A 17,665-nucleotide genomic window follows, 5' to 3' on the forward strand; every position below is an offset into this window, starting at 1 on the left:
CATGATGTAATACTACTGAAGCAATTCACCACAATCTGATAACTCTGTTTGTTCAGGTCACAAGTGTTGTCTTACATAGGAGGGGTGAGTAAATTGTCTTGGAATAGAAAGTTCAGAATAGTAAGCAAAAGGAGGTACAGATAAATTTATACTAAATTTAAAAATCCCCCAAACACACACACACACACACACACACACACACCCCGCACACACAGAGATCAGGGCTACTGTGGATTCCAATAAATCTCTGGCCTCCTTCCCCAGCAATAATGGAGAAACTTCAGTGACCACAGATCTGTGAATCAGGACAGGGTTTGGCCACAACTGCCGTATTGTCAGAAGAATTGAAATCAACAGTGAAAAGGCAGCTCCAGTGCAAGGCTCAACTTTGGTACTGTATCAAAAAGTGGCTGGTGCCTAGCAAATGACAGATAATAATAGCATAGTTGTAAATTTCCATTATATTGAGACACATACCTCCAGTGAATACAAGGATGTGTACGTTATGGATTTGTGAGTGCTGATTTTTCCAGGGTTTTAAGAACCCTCTGCAAACACACAGAAGCAAAACAGTCAAATGAGACAGGCTGGAGGAAACAGAAAAAAAAAAAAATCCACCTACATTCAAGGTACGAGACAATAATTTCTAAGCCTCTGGGATCTATTTTTTTCCTTGCATTGTAATGCAGTCAAGTGTATGAGTGATGCCTTTTGTGTTTGATAATGTCAAGTGTGAATGTCATGGGCAGCCCCCCATCTCTGATGGTATTAAAATGGTGGGAAGACGAAAAGCTTGGAAAAGTAAATGGAACAAATTAAATTAAAGTGGTTGGAGGACAAGGAAAGTCACTCATCTATAGTTTGGTTCGGAGGTGATATTGGTGACCCAGTCCACCTGAATAGGCTGGTAAAATCGGTGTTGCTGAGGAAAAGCATGACACTTAACTTAATTGTGCTAATAATTATTTTCGTTCCATCTCACTGTGAAGTCTATTGAATACAAGAAAACATCTTATACATTCACATATAAACTTTCATTATATAGTTAGTCGCCACAGCTGAGCTTGTCAGTCAAACACTCTAGACGTCAAAGAGTTCAAGGCAAGTTAGTCAAGGTTTATAGAAAGTAACTGACAACACAGGTAATTCAGAGAGGCAATTAATTCTAATAAATAAAGTATATACCTTTTTAGATAGATGAAAACCCTCAACGATCATAAAAATCCATCCTCATCAATGTCAGGGAACAGGAAACAAACATAACACTAATTGATTATACCCAAATAGCATTGAGAGAACGCCACACCTTCTAAACTACGGGTCTCATCTCTGACGGATGGTGAAGGTTTTTCTTACGAAAACATGAAAACAAATGCGTATACACAAAATTCCTGCCTAATGAGGCCATGACATCTACAGTACAAACAAGAAATTGCAATAATTATAATAGCAAGGCGTTTCTCAAAGCCACTCTCCCTCCCCTCAACAATGTTTCTCAACCTTACCACCTATGTCCAGGCTAATGCAATAATAGATTATTCATTGGCCTCCGGCCTCTAGACTACAACATTGGTAAAAGGTATAAACAATACCCTACTAGTAGCAATAGCTCCTTAAGGCTGCAATTTAATAGATTAGCTGCCCCTTAGACAGGTGTTCCAGAATCTCCTAGGGAGAGCGTGTGGGACAGTGTGGACCCACTATTCCAGCCCTTCCCCATACTGACCCTCAACTCCTCTAAAAGCTGCCAGATCACACCTCTCCCATGGCTATCAGATACCTTGCACTGCCATTCAAGGCCTTCATCAGACTGGCGTCAGTCACTCTTTTTGGCACCACATCGCACATCATCCCTCTGATTTTGCTGATGAGGATTATTCTGTGTTTTCACCTTCCACTCCTAATTCAGACGCTACCATCCTCAGGATCCCCTCAATCCGCAGCGATCTTTTTTCTCCTGCTCTCCTAAGGTAGGGAGTTAGGACCTGGCCAGTAGGTGGTTCTCCAGGTACGGCTCCTATCTTTCGTCTTCCTAAGATCCTCAGTGAGAGGACAGACATTGCTTGTTGTTGTTAGGGGTACCATTTGGCACATTTAACTCATAGTGCTTTCGATACAGCCAGTGCTTGATAACGACTATCATAAAAAAGAACAGGAGGCAAACAGCAAACAAACTAGAACTAGAAAGTAAAATCTCCTGCCAAATTGTGAAGCTTTTCTTATTTAAAGACAGAAGGAAAAAAAACAAAACAAAACAACAACAACAAAAAAAACCCACTATGGGTCAAGCACAAAAATTGTATTTGAATCAAAGCAAAAAAAAAAAAAAAAAAAAAAAAAATCTGGAGCATCCTTACCCCAGTGGACTTACAGTGCTAATTACAAAATAGAAGTAGCTGACACTCATGCCTTCTAAATATAAGCTTTTTCCTCCCAGAAAAAAAGAAATGAATGGGTGTTGAATCAAAACATCCTATGGAGCATTTCACACCTCAGGAATGAAAACTGACAAAGAAGTGCTTCCATGCAAAACAAAAACCCACCAGCAAAGGGCTAGGTCTGCTTGAGGTAGGAAACACCGAAAGCTCTCCAACTCGGGTTATTCCCTTGTCCTATCTGTAAGGGCTTTTCTAATGCCCAATACCCCCCTCACATTGGAAAAAAATAGATACACTTCTCTTTCACAATTGAAATCGGTTAATTGATCATTTCCAAAAATAAATATTCCCACAGATAGAGGTCATTGGTTGCCTGAAATTGCATCAGTTCGTGTCTGGATACTAGAATCCAGGGCTCCTCTGGGACGTCTTTGTCATTTTATCAGAGTGATTACCAGTAGAGTAGTTCCAGCGTGGGTCCCTTCAGCTTCTAGCACTTATGTTTGCTCTCTGCATTTCTATTTTCTCCATCAAGCCTTGTGGCTTTTGCTTTGGAAATCTGGCACTTAATATCCAATGTTAATTACATTTCCTATTCTGAGGAAAATCCTATTGGGCTAATTTTTCAAAATCATATAATGAAAGAACTTCAGTGACAAACCATGTAGGTTTTCGATTGTTTTTTATGGGTAGATCTATTAAGCACTTAATATTCAGTGGGAAAACAGTCTCAGAGCAATGAAATTCTATTACTTTAGAGGTTGCATGCTTTTAATTTCTTAATATTTCATTACATGTTGGCAACTGGTGCATATTTTTATAATGCGTTTGATCATTACTCTTCTCAGGGTATTCTATTTCAGTTCTTCCTCTGACATCATATTTGCATGTTAAAGGGTTTTAGCATTCAGGGATGAAATGTTCTGAATAGTAATGTGCAGTTAACTTGATTTTTTTAAAAATGAAAAACAGCAAACAGACATTATATATAGGGACTGAAGAGAACAATCACGTAATTTTAAAATCGAAATCAAGTTTTAATAGCTTTCTATAGAACATCATAAACGGTAATGATTCAATATAATTCATTAATTAGGAAATTATGCAAAATGCTATCAGCAGAGTTTGGGGAGAAGGATCTTTTTCCTTGGCTTTTATAAGTCTACTGCATTTCTTTTCTTCCTGTAAAAAAATGATCTTTTCTTTGCTCTCCAGCAACATCTACTGGAAAATTCAGAAAAATGCTATTTATATGAATCAGTTTGAGTAAGAATAGCATTGATTACCATCTGCCTAAAAAGTGCATGCCGAACTACCACCCAGTTTACAACGGAATTATTTCCACTCACTTTAGTTCTATTTCGTTCCCTAGGAGGAGGATAGTGGTTCAGTGATGCAAATGGCCAAGCCGTAACTTCAAATTTATCATCACCTCACCTTGAAGAAGTCATTTTCATAAATGCAAGAAAAAGCATATATGATACAGACAAGATATTTTTCCGGGCCCATCCTCGCAACATTTGCCACTTATTTGAGAAATAATCATCATTATCAGCAGCAAAATAATAGCCCTCAATAGTTAGCTAAGGCTAGAGTTAGAGGAAAGATTGCATGCAAGAAAGCAACGTAGAAAAACAAGATTGAATTTGAGAAAAGCTACTTCAAGATTTGGCAAAGTTTCTTAAGTTGAAAAAAAGAAGATTACACGTGATGTGATTTAAAAAAACTCACTAGGATGCCACCAGCATGATTACATCAAACACGCTGCAGCAATTCCTTTCTCCCTTGTCCACATCTTTCTCTGTTCTTTTAACCGGGAGGAAAAATTAAGTTTCCCCACACCTGTATCGGGGGCTTCCCAGGGAACTTCTGGCGGAGATTATCTTGGGATGATGAAGTGTGATCAGAGCACAGTTCGCTTGGTCTCCACTCCCCAGTGTTCAGCAGTTTCTGATGTCCTCAGAAAATTCCATTCACAGGCTGCACCCACAAGATGTCATTAGATTGTCTGGCAAACATGAGCTATGCCAGAGCACGGTATTGAGGAGCAAGTCCAGTTTGGAAACTTGAGAAGAAAAAAACCTTATCACCAACCAAATATATAAAACATCCTCCCGTACGTAGTTGCTGAACTCAACAATGCCACAGTGTAACAGTTCTTTCTAGGACCAAACCTTGTGAAGGCAGTGAAGTCACCTTTCTATGTATCATTCCGGAGAAGCATTCTTTTAATAGAATTTTGTACTTTTAGTATTCAGATTTTCCCATCCAAAAAAATTTTTTAAATGAATTGAAACATTTTAGGTAAAATCCTAGGTATAATCTGGATTTCTGTTATCCTAAATGAAAAACTTGGCTAATTAGAAGTGGGTTTTTTTTTTTTTTTGTATTCTCAAATCTCAGTTTATTCATGCCAGCAATAAATTTTTGCAGCAGAAGCGATGCACACAAAATTGACCGAGACTGAGGTGAAAAACGAATAATCAAAACTTTAAAACAACAGAAGCAGAGACAAAAATCAAGTACTGGGAGATTGGAGTGTATCGCATTTTGTGTTTGTTCAATGTTAAAATAGATGTGAGCCTTTTACGCTTCATCCCAAAGCTCTTTAAAGGAGAAATGCCATCAAATATAATCCACAACTCCCATTCATAGCACACAAAAGGGACATATTCCTAAAAGCTACCTACAGTGGAAATCCACATGTATTCTACATTTAGGATTCTAATGCAAACTTCCGTCTTGAGACTGATAATTAGCCCTTCCATTATTGAGCTGCTTAGAATCCAGAAAGGTTTATCAAACAGCACCTCCAGAGTTAACTCCCATTCCAAACTGTCATAATTCAGTTATCCCAGTTATTTACTGGATCCATTTCTAAAACCTGCCCTACCCTGATGTTTTAACTTCATATTTCATTTGGGACAATACTTAATCTCCATTTATGAAACATCAACCTGACACAGGTTAAGAAGATACAAGAAACGCTTCACCCACAAGCTCCAAGCCAAACAAACCCCAGCAGCTAGACTTAAATAAACTCTACCCTTGCTTAAACCTCCAGTGAAAAATTATTATAACACACCCGAAGTTCAGTTAGAAGAAAAATTTCAAATGCCAGCTGTCTCCTAGGGTTTAAGTCCCAAAGTTCAAAAGCAGTATCAATTGAATAATTTTTTTTCTGTTAGCTGTTTAGAATTTAACGTAATGCAAAGTGCTATTCTGATCAAAATCATCTTTCTCATCTCTCTCCTTAAATAAAACGGAGGAGAAATCATTCAGTATAAATGCATTTACTATACAAATCTATTTTCAATTGAATTTGCTGCATGCTCTAATTCATCAAAATTAATACAGGTACTTTCTATGTTAAACAAAAGGAAGCCGACTGAAAAATCGGCTTCTGATGCGGATGCCTTTCTCAATTACAAAACGGTGAAAACAGAGATTTAACTAAAACACTCGGTCAAACCCTCCGATCGGCGCTCTTACCTGCCTCAGCTGAAGGCTTCCTTCCCTTGTTAGCAGCGTGCAGCATCTCTAGCTCGCTCCAATCCTCACCACCGGTCTCAAATTACACCGCTAAGTCCACCCCCCGCCTTTTTTTCCTTTTTTTCTTTCTTTTTTTTTTCCTCTCTCTCTCTCTCTTTTTTTTTTTTCCAGCAAGAAAATGCTTATTGAAAGTGATTAGTTTTTGTTGTCCCTTTTAAGTCCCTCCTGCGGGAAGGAACAGGGGAGCAATGTGACGCCACCTTTTAATCTTTTGTAAGAGTGAAAAGGCAGAAAAGGAACGCTCGATCAAACTGAGCTGCACACATGCCTAAAACTCGCAGGAGAGGCTGCTGCTGCCTGGCGAAAGCACCGCTAGGCTTGAGTGTAAGAACAGAGAAGAGAGGAGAGTCAATGGATTGTGACAACGTATGTGCATCAAAGGCAGGAGGAGAGAGAGAACAATGAGCGAGGGAAAGACAGCGAGGAGAGAGGGAGAGAAGCAGAGAGAGAGGGAGAGAGAGGGAGAGAGAGAGACACGGAGAAAAGATAGAGCGGGTTTCAGGCAAAGGATTCTCAGAATAAAGCCACAGTGCAGTGTCTGGCAGCTTCTGTTTTTATCTCAGCGAGCATGATACACTGCCTCTCTCATTTAGAAACACATTCGTGTATCTTCCAGGTTTGAAAACTGAGATAATCGCAATGTGTCTCTGGTTTTTGTCTGATTGGCATTTAACTGTGCGGTGTACCTGTGATTTTTTAGGATGCATTTATGTGCAATTTATTTCGCATATTTATTTATGTAGGCAAAAATGAAAGCTGCTAATTTCTACGGCAATTTGCAATGTAGTTTTACTGGCAGATGGAACTCTACTTATCATAACTGCTGACAAACTGCCATGGGTAAACAAAAGAAGAAACAAATGCTTCGTCTTGATAATTGTCTTAAAAAAAAAAAAAAAAGCCCACACCAAAATATTAGCACTTGCAAAACCTGTGTTTCCTGGTTCAAGTTTAAAAGGCGTTTCTTTCCATTAGTTTTATTAATAACGGCAAAATAAAAGAGAGGGCATGGTGTTTGAAGGAAAGGTGTTGGAAAAGTATCTATTAGGACAGTAAAAACCTAAATTCTTTCTGGTTCCCTCCAATTGTGACAACAGGATTGCTTTCTTGAGTCCTGGAACGGAGTTTTTGAGTCACTATTTCTACAGACTTTAACTGCATCCTTCTCCCTTCCTGTACCATTTTAAAGTAGATTCCATTTTTAAAACAAAGTCGAAAAGAAATGATTTCCCAATTCAAATTGTTTCAAATGATGTCTCACCAGCTTTGTTCCATTTCTACTCATCTCCTGCCACATGGGGGCTAGGATTACACAGTTAAATTCCCTAAGTGACCTCTTTTATAAGGATGTAAATCGCTGATTCCAAGGTCAAGTATTTGGTATAAGTTAAGTTATTGGTGAAAATGACTGCTTGCTTTCCATGGAAACCTGAGCTAAAACCGTAGTAAGCCAACGAGAAGAGGAGACACCCAAGCTTTTGACAGGCCATCTTTTTGAAATTAAGCAATTTCAACATCGGGAGGTAAATTCTACGTGCCCTACTTATAACAATTATCATTTTGGAAAAACTGAAAAAAAAAAAAAAAAAAACCCAAACCCAAAATCAGTCATTTCAACTATAGTATATCCCAACAATATATCCCCTGGACCTTAGGCATCTTGTATTTTGGAAGTCCTGTGTAAGCCACCAGATACAGAATGAGAATTGGTCCAAGAAGAAAAACACTCTCTTCCCCCACGCTGGCCACACTGCTGTACCCAAAGAAGGATTGCTTAATCTTATTAAACTCAAAGTGTCATACTTTTCATGGTTTGCCAATAGAAGGGTATGTTTTTCGCTTGGACCCAAATAAAGAAGTAACCCCCACCTCCACCCTGATGTGCTCAGGATGAAACTCTACTTATCATTAAGGCAGAGCAGAGAATGGAGAACACACAGGGGCTGAACAGAAGGCAGCTGGCCAGAGAACAGAGAGTGCTCAGATGTAGCAGGGAAAGGAAGCTGCAAGGCCCGGCTAGCAGCAAGGGAAGTGGTGATAGTAAATCCGGAATTCTCTGCAGACATTTTGCACAGTGTATTCGAAGCAGCCTCCTTTAAACGGCATTATTGATATAGGTTCTATAGTTAAATTAACTTTATACAAGGGAATAAGTGGCCTGAGAATTTTCTGCCGATAAAAATAAAGACCCAGTTACAAGGATGCAACTATTTCACACAATAAAAGCAGGGGACGGGGCCTGGGGTTTATTGAACAGGATCAGCAAAACATAGTCAATGAAAGATTAAAAGAAATCAAGGCTAGACAAAAAGAGAGATTTTTTTTTTAAAAGCTATAAACGGCTATCAGTGTTGCTTACTTTCACCACTTCCTTGGTGAGGAGGTGGGTACCCTGAGTGGATATCATTTATAGTTTGATATATATGATTTAGTCTTAAGATATCTTGAGTGAGGGGGGCTATCTGATTATACTGGGGTTGCCAAGTCATGTTAATACCTCTTACTGGAATGTGACTTTTACATGACTGATTTCCCTGTGGGAGAGCTTTATATTCATGTGCTTATATTGTGGAGTATGAAATGGTAGTTAAGTGCTCAGTTTTTGGAACCAGCCTGCCTGGGAAAGAATCCCAGCTCTACCACCTGCTTGCTGTGTGGCCGTGACTGAGCTATTTTGCCTCTCTGTGGCTGTTTCCTCATCTTAAAATGTGTATAATACTACTTGCCTCATGGGCTGTCATTAAGAATAAATGATGTATGTGCTATTTTGAGTTCCGTTCCTAGCACATAGCAAGTGCTTCATAAATGTTAACTTCTATTGTTAGGAAACCCACTCAACAGCCTTTAAAAAATTTTAAAATTGGTAACATAGACAATATTTCATCACCTCAAAATGGATGACTCACAAAGCCTTCTTTCCACTCTGACCTTCCTTACAAGCTCTAGTTATTCAAACTGCCCTCTGGGTTTTTCCACTTGGATAACATGCTTAAAATTCAACAAGTTCTACAACCAAACTCATGAACTCACCCTCAAAGCAAAGCAAGCTTTCTCCAAATTCTCTCACTAGTCTCAAATATAAAAATCTTTGAGTCATTCAGGCCTCATTTCTTTCCTTTTTTTTTTCTGATCATCCAAATATCAATAACTAGCAAATACCACTCCCAAATCTCTTACAGTTGTTCCATTTCCAGACCCCTGACACCTTCTTCATCTGTGTTCATTTGCCTGGACTGTTGCAACAATCCGTTGATGGTTAATGTAGCACTTCAAGCTTTTCTGTGCCAAAACACATGGAGGGTGGTATTGCAGTACCCATTCCTGGGGACATTCCTAGGGGCCTGGCAAGGGCTGCACCAGATCGTAACACCATCTTTCCCCTTCTCAAGAAGGCACTTGGGATCTGAGTGAAGGAGAGTGACATTATTCTAGGTATGACCTTGAATCTGCTCTAATGTATAAAGCAGCTAATCTTTGGCAAACCAATACTTTACTATTAGTGACTTGTTAGTTGTGACACTTCTCCCAATGGTCATGACACAGTTATTGAAAACAACCATTTTAAGAGGTTTTTTTTTTTTTTTCTTCTTCTCCAATTCATCTTTCATAAGCTGGAATAACCTTCTTAAAATGCCACTCTGAATGACATCCGTTCCCAATAGCTATTGATTGGTCAATTGAAAGTCTGTTTTATTCCATTATCTTATGCATCGGCTTAAAAATCATCAAAGGTGCACAATTCCTTAGAGAATAAAGTGCAGATTTCTTTGCCTCATATTCAATCACCTCTGCAGTTTGACGCCAAACTCTCCTTGCAAACATTCACTCTATCACCACTGCACGGGAGCTCACTGCTCTCCCAGCCTGATCTGTGTGCCTCCCCCCTAGAGCCTCACGTGCATTTTTTTAATTCTCTTTAGAGTGTCCTTTTCTTCTTCATCTCAACATATTTAGCTCCAATTTCTTTATCAAAGAGCAGGACAAGTTACATGGCCTCCACGAAAATGTTCCTGACCTTCCTGGTTTGTGGTGATGAAATTGTTTTAATCCTATTAGCTATCCAAGTGCTCCAGGAAATGTGGCAGTACCCTAATTAGGAGCTTGGATTTCGGCTTGGCCCTAGGTTCAAATCCTGACCCTGACATTTGCTTCCTAACCGTGGGACATTGGTCAAGTTCCTTTCCTCTCCAAACCTTATTCTCCTCATCTATAAAATATCGTGAAAACTTAATTAGCTAGTAATGTAAAGCAATTAGCACAAGAGCTAGTATACAGTTATTTAATAACACCTACACAATAAAGTTAGTAATGATGTAAATGCTTCTTACATGACAGGGACTTACTGCCTTTAATTTCTAAACCTTATAACAACCCACAAAATGGCTGTTATTAGAACCATTTTACAGAAGACAAAATGGAGGTTTAGCAAAATTAACTTACCGGATGTCACATAAGGAAAAAAAGGCGCACCAGGATATAAACACTTGTCTTTCTATTTTCCAGTTATTTTTATCCACGTCAACCATCGAGAATTGAGTCTATGTCATATTGGTTTATTATCATTAATATTTGGGTCTTGGGTTTGTGCTCCATTTTCCCAATTATATTATAAACTAAATGGGAGCAATATATATGATTTAAACATCTCTACTTCTTTAGTACGTTCCACAAATCTATTTAAAAAATAGCTTGTTTACATGGTAAGTGTTTGTTGACTGCTTGATCATCTGTGCCCATGGGGAATAAAATTTTTAACCACATTTAAATTTAGTGATACTGTTTTGGGTTTTTTTTTTGTTTTGCTTTGTTTTTTAGAAAATAGTTTTATCATCCTTTCTATGAAAACTGTTGTAATTATACAAAATAATATAAAAGACAAATATTACATATGAATGAGCCATGCAGACAGAAACGAATAAAGTTCTCTGCAAAAAAGCTGTAGGAAAGTGATACTCATTGATTTGGTTTCTTATACTTGGCATTTATATTCTGCTTGGAGATGGGCCCCTCAGGCCACCCATTCCATGCATGGAAAAGGGAAAGTTATTAACTGAAAGTCATCCGCTTAAGGTTACACAGAAAGGCAGAAATAACCACTCAAATACCCACAGTGTTTAGTCACTTTTAATTCTTTCTCTTTAAGTAAATGCGATAATTATGTTCTCATTTATTTTTTCTCTGGCTAAGTCTATATAATATTAAAGCAACCCAGAACAATGTAAAACATTCAGTCATCCAATGTCATATTTTTCTATGTGCATGGTGATGAACAATATTGTTAAATTTTCAACAAGTGGAATGGATGCTTTTATTTTAAATATATATTATGGTTTCTGCCTGTCTGTGCACAAGTGAAAAGCAACAGAACCAGGAAGATAAATGCCTTATATTTCCCACAAAGGGTATTCAGTGGTATCAAGCGCTTACTGTCTAACACCTGCCTTACAATATTTGCATAAACTTCACGGTCAGGGTATTTTTTTTTGTTGTGGTTATTGTTCACTGCTGTATTCTTAGTACCTAAGTGTATACCTAACATAGGATGATTGCTCAACATATGTGTGTTTGATAAATGAACATGTGGTTAAATTTTGCCTAAATCCCTCTATTTCCAGCAATGTTTTAGAATTCCCACACAATTGGTTATATACAGCCAAGCACTTTCTGTACCCTGCTAGCTCCCCATCTTCTCCTTTCACATGGAATTTGTTTAGTTAAATGTTTGCTACCTTTATTGTTCAATATAAAATATTTCTTCATCCACAAAGAATCCTTTCTAGATTATAGGATCTCATAGCAAATGCTCTTTTCTCCCATTTCAAAGCCGCCATTGCCTGGAACATTTTATTGCATATAATTTAATTAATCTTGTCCTGCCTTTGGACATCTCATACTGTTGGTGAACTGTTATTCTAATATTACTAGGTCACTTTTACTGGATTCATATCTTACTTTATCACATAGATTTTAAGTATACTGAAGGTTGCAAGAACTAATTGTTTATATTTTGTTATATTTATATATTTATATTTGTTATATTTATATAATATATATATCGCTATTCCTTTGAGTACTACCTAGCACAAAACATAAAAACAAACTGATTTGATGTTTATACTGAAAGTGCTTATGGGTATACAATTTTATCATTCAGAAATTATGTGAAAGAGTTTATAATACAGTCCCTGGCCTTTAAAAAACCGTTGTTAAAATACAGCCAGAACAGTGATCAAAGTACATAATTTTTTTCTATCTTTTTTCACCCCTGAGGTAGCATGAAAGGCCATTCCTTTATTTACTTTGGTATATATATTTTTGGAGCATATGCTATGCATTAACCCTTGTTCAAGTTAGTGTCAAATTTAGCTCATCCCAACAAATTGAGATTCTCATAGTAGGAAGAATTAACAACTGCCCTCTGGAAGAATATTGTTTCCCCCGATCATTTACACATTAGTTAAAAGTCAGCTTGCGTTGACCCATGGGCAGCTAATCCTTCGAGAGAGCATTTCTCCATTCTATAGGGTCTCTTCTACAGGGTCATTTCAGGCCCAATTATACATCTATCTCTTCTAGGAGATTTGTTTTTCCTTAGGGTGAATAGGACAGGAAAGAACATTGCAGAAGACACCTCATCCTAATCAGCCTTTCTCCTTGGACAAAAGAAGCTTTTTTAGGAAAGATTTTTCACCCTCATAATGCTTCTGTCTGGATTCACTAGAGATTCACACTCCTGGAATTGTCTATAAATTACTGTTTTTCAAAAAGAAAAAACAAGAAAAGAATATAACCTTTGAAGTTTTGAAAAAGCCCTTAATGTATCTTTCTTATTTGTAAAGATGAGATAATTCAGGTCCATTTTCATATCCGTTTCCAAAATTGCAATGAGCATATAATATGATTAAAGGTTTGTGATATAAATAGTTATCTGAAATTAGTTTATTGACTATTATAATTATATCAGATCTGATTTAGCCAATTAAAACAAATTATTTTGCTTATAAAATTGCTAACATTAATTACCATGTTCTTGCATTTTGGTTTTTGTCTGCTGAACAGAAGTCGGTCCTGTCTGTTTTCCATTTCTGTTTTGCATAGTGATTTGAACAACCCCTTAAGTGAAAACCAAAGTAGCAGCCGCCTCATCATGAAGTAAAAATGGAAAGCAAATCAAGAGAGAACCTCAGATCTCTACTTCCCATGGTGGACCGAATAGAGTTGGCCTCAATGAAACTCTAAGTAAGAATTTACCTTCCTCTCCATTGAGTTGAATACAGGCTTTGGTGGACTATTTGGTTCTTGTTACCGATGTTTTTCAATATGGAACATTTGAAAGCATCCAACCAGAAGTTGCACAATGATCACAGCCTTGAACATATTCATCAGAAAAACACATTCACTGCTACAGGTTTTATTTCTACAGTAACCAGTATGCTGTACTGTTTGCCAGTTTCTTCAATACACTTACCCATGACAATCACAAAAGCAATTCACAACCTTACTTATCAGATAGTTCTGTTTTACAATAATCTGGTTGCTATTTGTAAAATCCAGGATAAAACAGTGCAATTTCTGATGCTGAATATCTGAAAAGCTCTGGAAGCTGCTAGGAGGAGATATGCACTAAAATATGTAATGCGATGGAATTACAACAAACAGACATTCTGGAGGGTGCACACTCTAGTGCATCTCAGAGTGCATGACATTTAATGGTGTGACTTTCAAGATTTGCAAATAAATTCTGCATTTACACTGCCCCCCTTCCACGCACAGTTTTTCTTAGCTCCAAATTTAACTCTTGCATTTATAAACGGTAGAACTCTCTCAAAAAGAATGATCGATCAAAACAATTGGCATTAAATAACGGTTTCCAGAACAAAATGAAAGTAGGGATCTCAATTAAACAGTTTATTTCATGAGCTGGTTCCTAAATCTCTAGACACACTTTGAAAGCAACAACATTTTTCTGATGAGAATTTAACTAACACAAAAAAGTGGTGATTTCAACAGCTGACAAATCCCCTATAATAAGGGGCTTAAACAACAACAACAAACAAACCACTTTTCTAGTGATTAGGCTGTGCAGATGTCAAAGAAAAGTGTCATGCACTCTTTTAAAGAGCACAGACACCGGTTAAATCTTTTTGGGTGTTTTTGTGACCATATGTTAGTGTGAGAGAGAATGCACCACTGAGAGGCAGTATAGTGCAATCGAAAAAGTTACTGTATTTCAATCCCAGACCTGCCACCATTTCAGTACATGGTATTAGCCAAATTACTTAACTACTATCTGCCTCAACTTCTCCATCCACTAAATGGGACCAGTATCTCCCAGTTTCTGTTAATAAGGTTAATAAAAAAGCACTAGCGTACTTACAAAGGCAGAGACCCATATCATTTCTTTGTGCAGTCAGATGCTACCAAAGCTAGATCTACTCCAAGGGAATAAGGAATTATGTTCTGGAAGCTGAATGCTGTTCTGGATGCTGCTAGGGCACCAATTAATAGAGTGATGTAATAAACCACTCGATAATCCTGCATTGGCTGAAGCAATTAATGCAGCTCACCTCTGTTGCTGTGAGTGCAATACCATGTTCTCAGAGGATGCTCAATAAATATTAGCTGATGATGATATTGACAGGGTGCCGTGTACAGTCACTAAGTGAATTACTAAGTTTACAGTTGTTCAGAAAACTCATTGAATAATTATCGGCAATAAAAGAAACCTATACCTGACCTCATTTACTTGATTATGACATCATCTCATGCATAATGAGAACATCACCAATCCCTGGAAGCTTAATAGACTTGTCCTAGTGGCTTGGAAGAATAAAAATAAGGTCATCCTTTAAAATATATTCAGAATCTGGGCACTTCTCAAAACTTCCACTGTTATCACTCTAGTGCAATCTAGCTCACATCTTTTCTGGATTGTTGTAGGGCCCCCAAATGACTTTCTGTGATTTGTACTTTTGGCCCCTGCGGCCCCTGTTTTCTTAAGGACAACCAATGTACCCATGGTCTTATATAGCCCTCTCCTGCACTGGCTCTGGGATTAGCCTGGTGGAAGCTAACATGATACAAAGAAAGCCCTGGTACACTCTTGAGCACTGGGTCTTGCTATGTTGGAAGAGTGCCAACCCCATTAAAGAAAGCCTTTCCTGGCCTCCTAGAAGACACAAAACCATGTGGAGGGAGAGGCTGAGCCATTTCACCAAGTCCAGCCCCCACCTGACCCACCAGCTGGGTGCAACCACGCAAGCGAGTACGGACAAGCCTAGCAAAAGAGCTGCCCGGTAGACACCGAAATTTGAGAAATAATAAATTACTCTTGTTTCAAGACATCAAGTTCTAGTGTAGTTTGTTATCTAGTAATAAGTAACTTATACAGCCACTACTTATTATTCTCAGTTCTGCAATCATTTGTACTATAACCCAGACCATGTTACTCTTGCTCAGGACCATCCAAGAGCTCTTTATGGTGGAGGAGCCAAGCCTTTCTAACATTCTAAGGGCTTGGCATGCTCTGCCCTCCCCTCAGTGTATCAGATGTCAACTCCTGCTGACCGTCCCCCTCACTTTCTTCTTTTCAGCTGCGTAGACCCCTGACTCAAATATTCATCCTTGTTAACGTGGATTACTCTCACACCCCATTTGGGCGTTTCTTCCAACATCATTTTTTTTTTTTTTTTCAGCAAGTCCTACCCTGATCACCTTATTTCAAACTGTATCACCCTCTTTTCCCATTTCCCCATTCCCCCTTTATGTTCTCACTTCCTTGCGCTTAACATCTCTAAATCACTATATAGTTTACTTATTTTGGTCCTTGTGTGATCCTTTTTATCAGAATGTAAGTTCCAGGAGGCCGAGGAGTTGTCTTTTTGGTTCCCACACCTAAAACCATGGCTGGGACACAGGGCAGACTTCATAGGTACAGTCGTGCATTGCTTAGCGACGGGAATACGTTCTGAGAAATGTGTCATTAGGCAATTTTGTCGTTGTGCAAACATCATAGAGTGTACTCACACAAACTCGGATGGTAGAGCCTACTACCCACCTAGGCTATATAGTATGACCTATTGCCCCTGAGCTACAAAGCTGTATAGTATGCTACTGTACTGAATATTACAGGGATTGGAACACAATTCTAAGAATTTGTGTAGCTAAACATATCTAAAGGCACAGTAAAAATGTATAAAAGACAAAAATGGTACACCTCTATAGCGCAATTCCATTATAACATCAGGGGACCACTATTGTACATGCAGCCCGTCCCTGACCGAAATGTCATTATTCAATGCATGACAGTATCTGCTAAATTACAAAATTAATCCTCTGGTTAAGGAGCCCAGAGCTACAGATTGGGTTCTACATTTAATGGTGATGCTGAGAGTGAGTACAGTCTGCAAGGGCACACGGCTGGTGCTACTTACAAAGATGTGTAAGACATCATTTGACAGAACACAGAAGTAGCCTTGTGGTCAAGGAAAAGAGAAGGTCAAGAAGGTTCTCTGGGAAGTGTTTTATCAGGAGATCTTTTCGTGGGTGGTGAGAACCACAATCAGAAGCAAAGGAGGTGACTCTGCACCAGAATAGCCATCCTGGAAAGGCTAAGGAGGAACCAAGTCTGCCCGAATCGAAAAAGCAAGTGGCACAAGGAGAAAGATGCCTCCAAAGGGTAAATCTGATCTTTTCTTGGAACACAAAGTTTGTGATGTGTTTGTACCTTTTCCAGGAAAAGCCTAAAAATAAAGAGAAATATATCTGAGGCTTTGTCTTTTCATGCTGATATCAGGGCGGAGAATGCACATCGAGCCCACGCAGTTACAACACCTACGCATGTGCCCAAGGATGGGACACCCTGGCATTTACGCTCTATAAATGTGTGTCTCCAGTCTTGCCACCATTTTCTTAAAAAACAGGCACCTCATTTGACTGATCATGCTGGCCAAGCACCAGTCACAGCCTTCCATTTGAATACTCCACTTAGTGAGCTGTTCACGGGAGAAAAAGTCCGTCTTACAAAGGCTCAGCCTGGGCTGGCGGTGTGGCCTCCAGCTTGCAGCACAGGTGTGCAGCCAATAATTTACCTTAGTTAGTGCAGAACAGATGTGACCTGGGATGGCTTAACTTCACCTCACTGACTCAATCTCTGTGCAAATCTCATCCGAAACCATCCATTTTCCTTCCTTGCCCGCACCTCATTCTCCCTGTTGTCCTGCAATTATTTATTATCTGTGTCCATAATTGCATTGTTTATAGCAGCCATGCAAACTCTATTGTTATGAGAAAAAAAAATGCCTCTTTGCCCAACTAGATTCTCTTGCGTGGGGAATAAGGGTTGTTAGAGCTCTTAACGTACAGCTTTCTGTGTTCAATTTTCCTAAAAATGAAAATTGCCAAAAAGCCAAGTATGCAGGAGACATACGGTTGGATGCTATTGTAGTGTCGCATTCCTGCTGATGGGAGGCACCCCCTGAATACTGGGGGCGCTTGCTAACTCACTGCCCTGGCTCCTGACTTCAGAGAAGCTGGCAACAACCAGCCCGTCCCAAGAGCGAACCCCTCCCTGCTCACCATCTCTTTAACTGCTTCTGTTAGTCATTCGTGGCCTTTTCTGAAACCAAAACACCAACAGGCACAGATTAATATCCCAGCCCAGCAGATGATGAGGCTGAAAGGTGACTCTAGGACTCGGTCTCATTTTTTTTTTTAATGGCTCTAATGTATATATT

The 17,665-nt window shown here is 38.8% G+C and overlaps 1 protein-coding gene across 10 annotated transcripts in view; it reads right to left on the bottom strand.

The window, feature by feature from the left end:
- TENM2 (teneurin transmembrane protein 2) overlaps window positions 1–17,665 on the bottom strand; it is a 1,169,384-nt gene that overhangs the window by 610,966 nt on the left and 540,753 nt on the right. For 2 of the 10 annotated variants that reach the window (XM_069483873.1, XM_069483872.1), the window contains exon 1: window positions 5,871–6,256. The exons of the other annotated variants lie outside the window; for them this stretch is intronic. In XM_069483873.1, the coding sequence (XP_069339974.1) occupies window positions 5,871–5,916 (46 nt within the window). In that variant the 5' untranslated portion in view covers window positions 5,917–6,256. Of the gene's footprint in view, window positions 1–5,870; window positions 6,257–17,665 lie in introns of those variants that run through there. 10 annotated transcript variants of the gene reach the window in all.

Source organism: Eulemur rufifrons, chromosome 10, assembly GCF_041146395.1.
Source record: "Eulemur rufifrons isolate Redbay chromosome 10, OSU_ERuf_1, whole genome shotgun sequence".
In the NCBI taxonomy this organism is placed as follows: domain Eukaryota; kingdom Metazoa; phylum Chordata; class Mammalia; order Primates; family Lemuridae; genus Eulemur; species Eulemur rufifrons.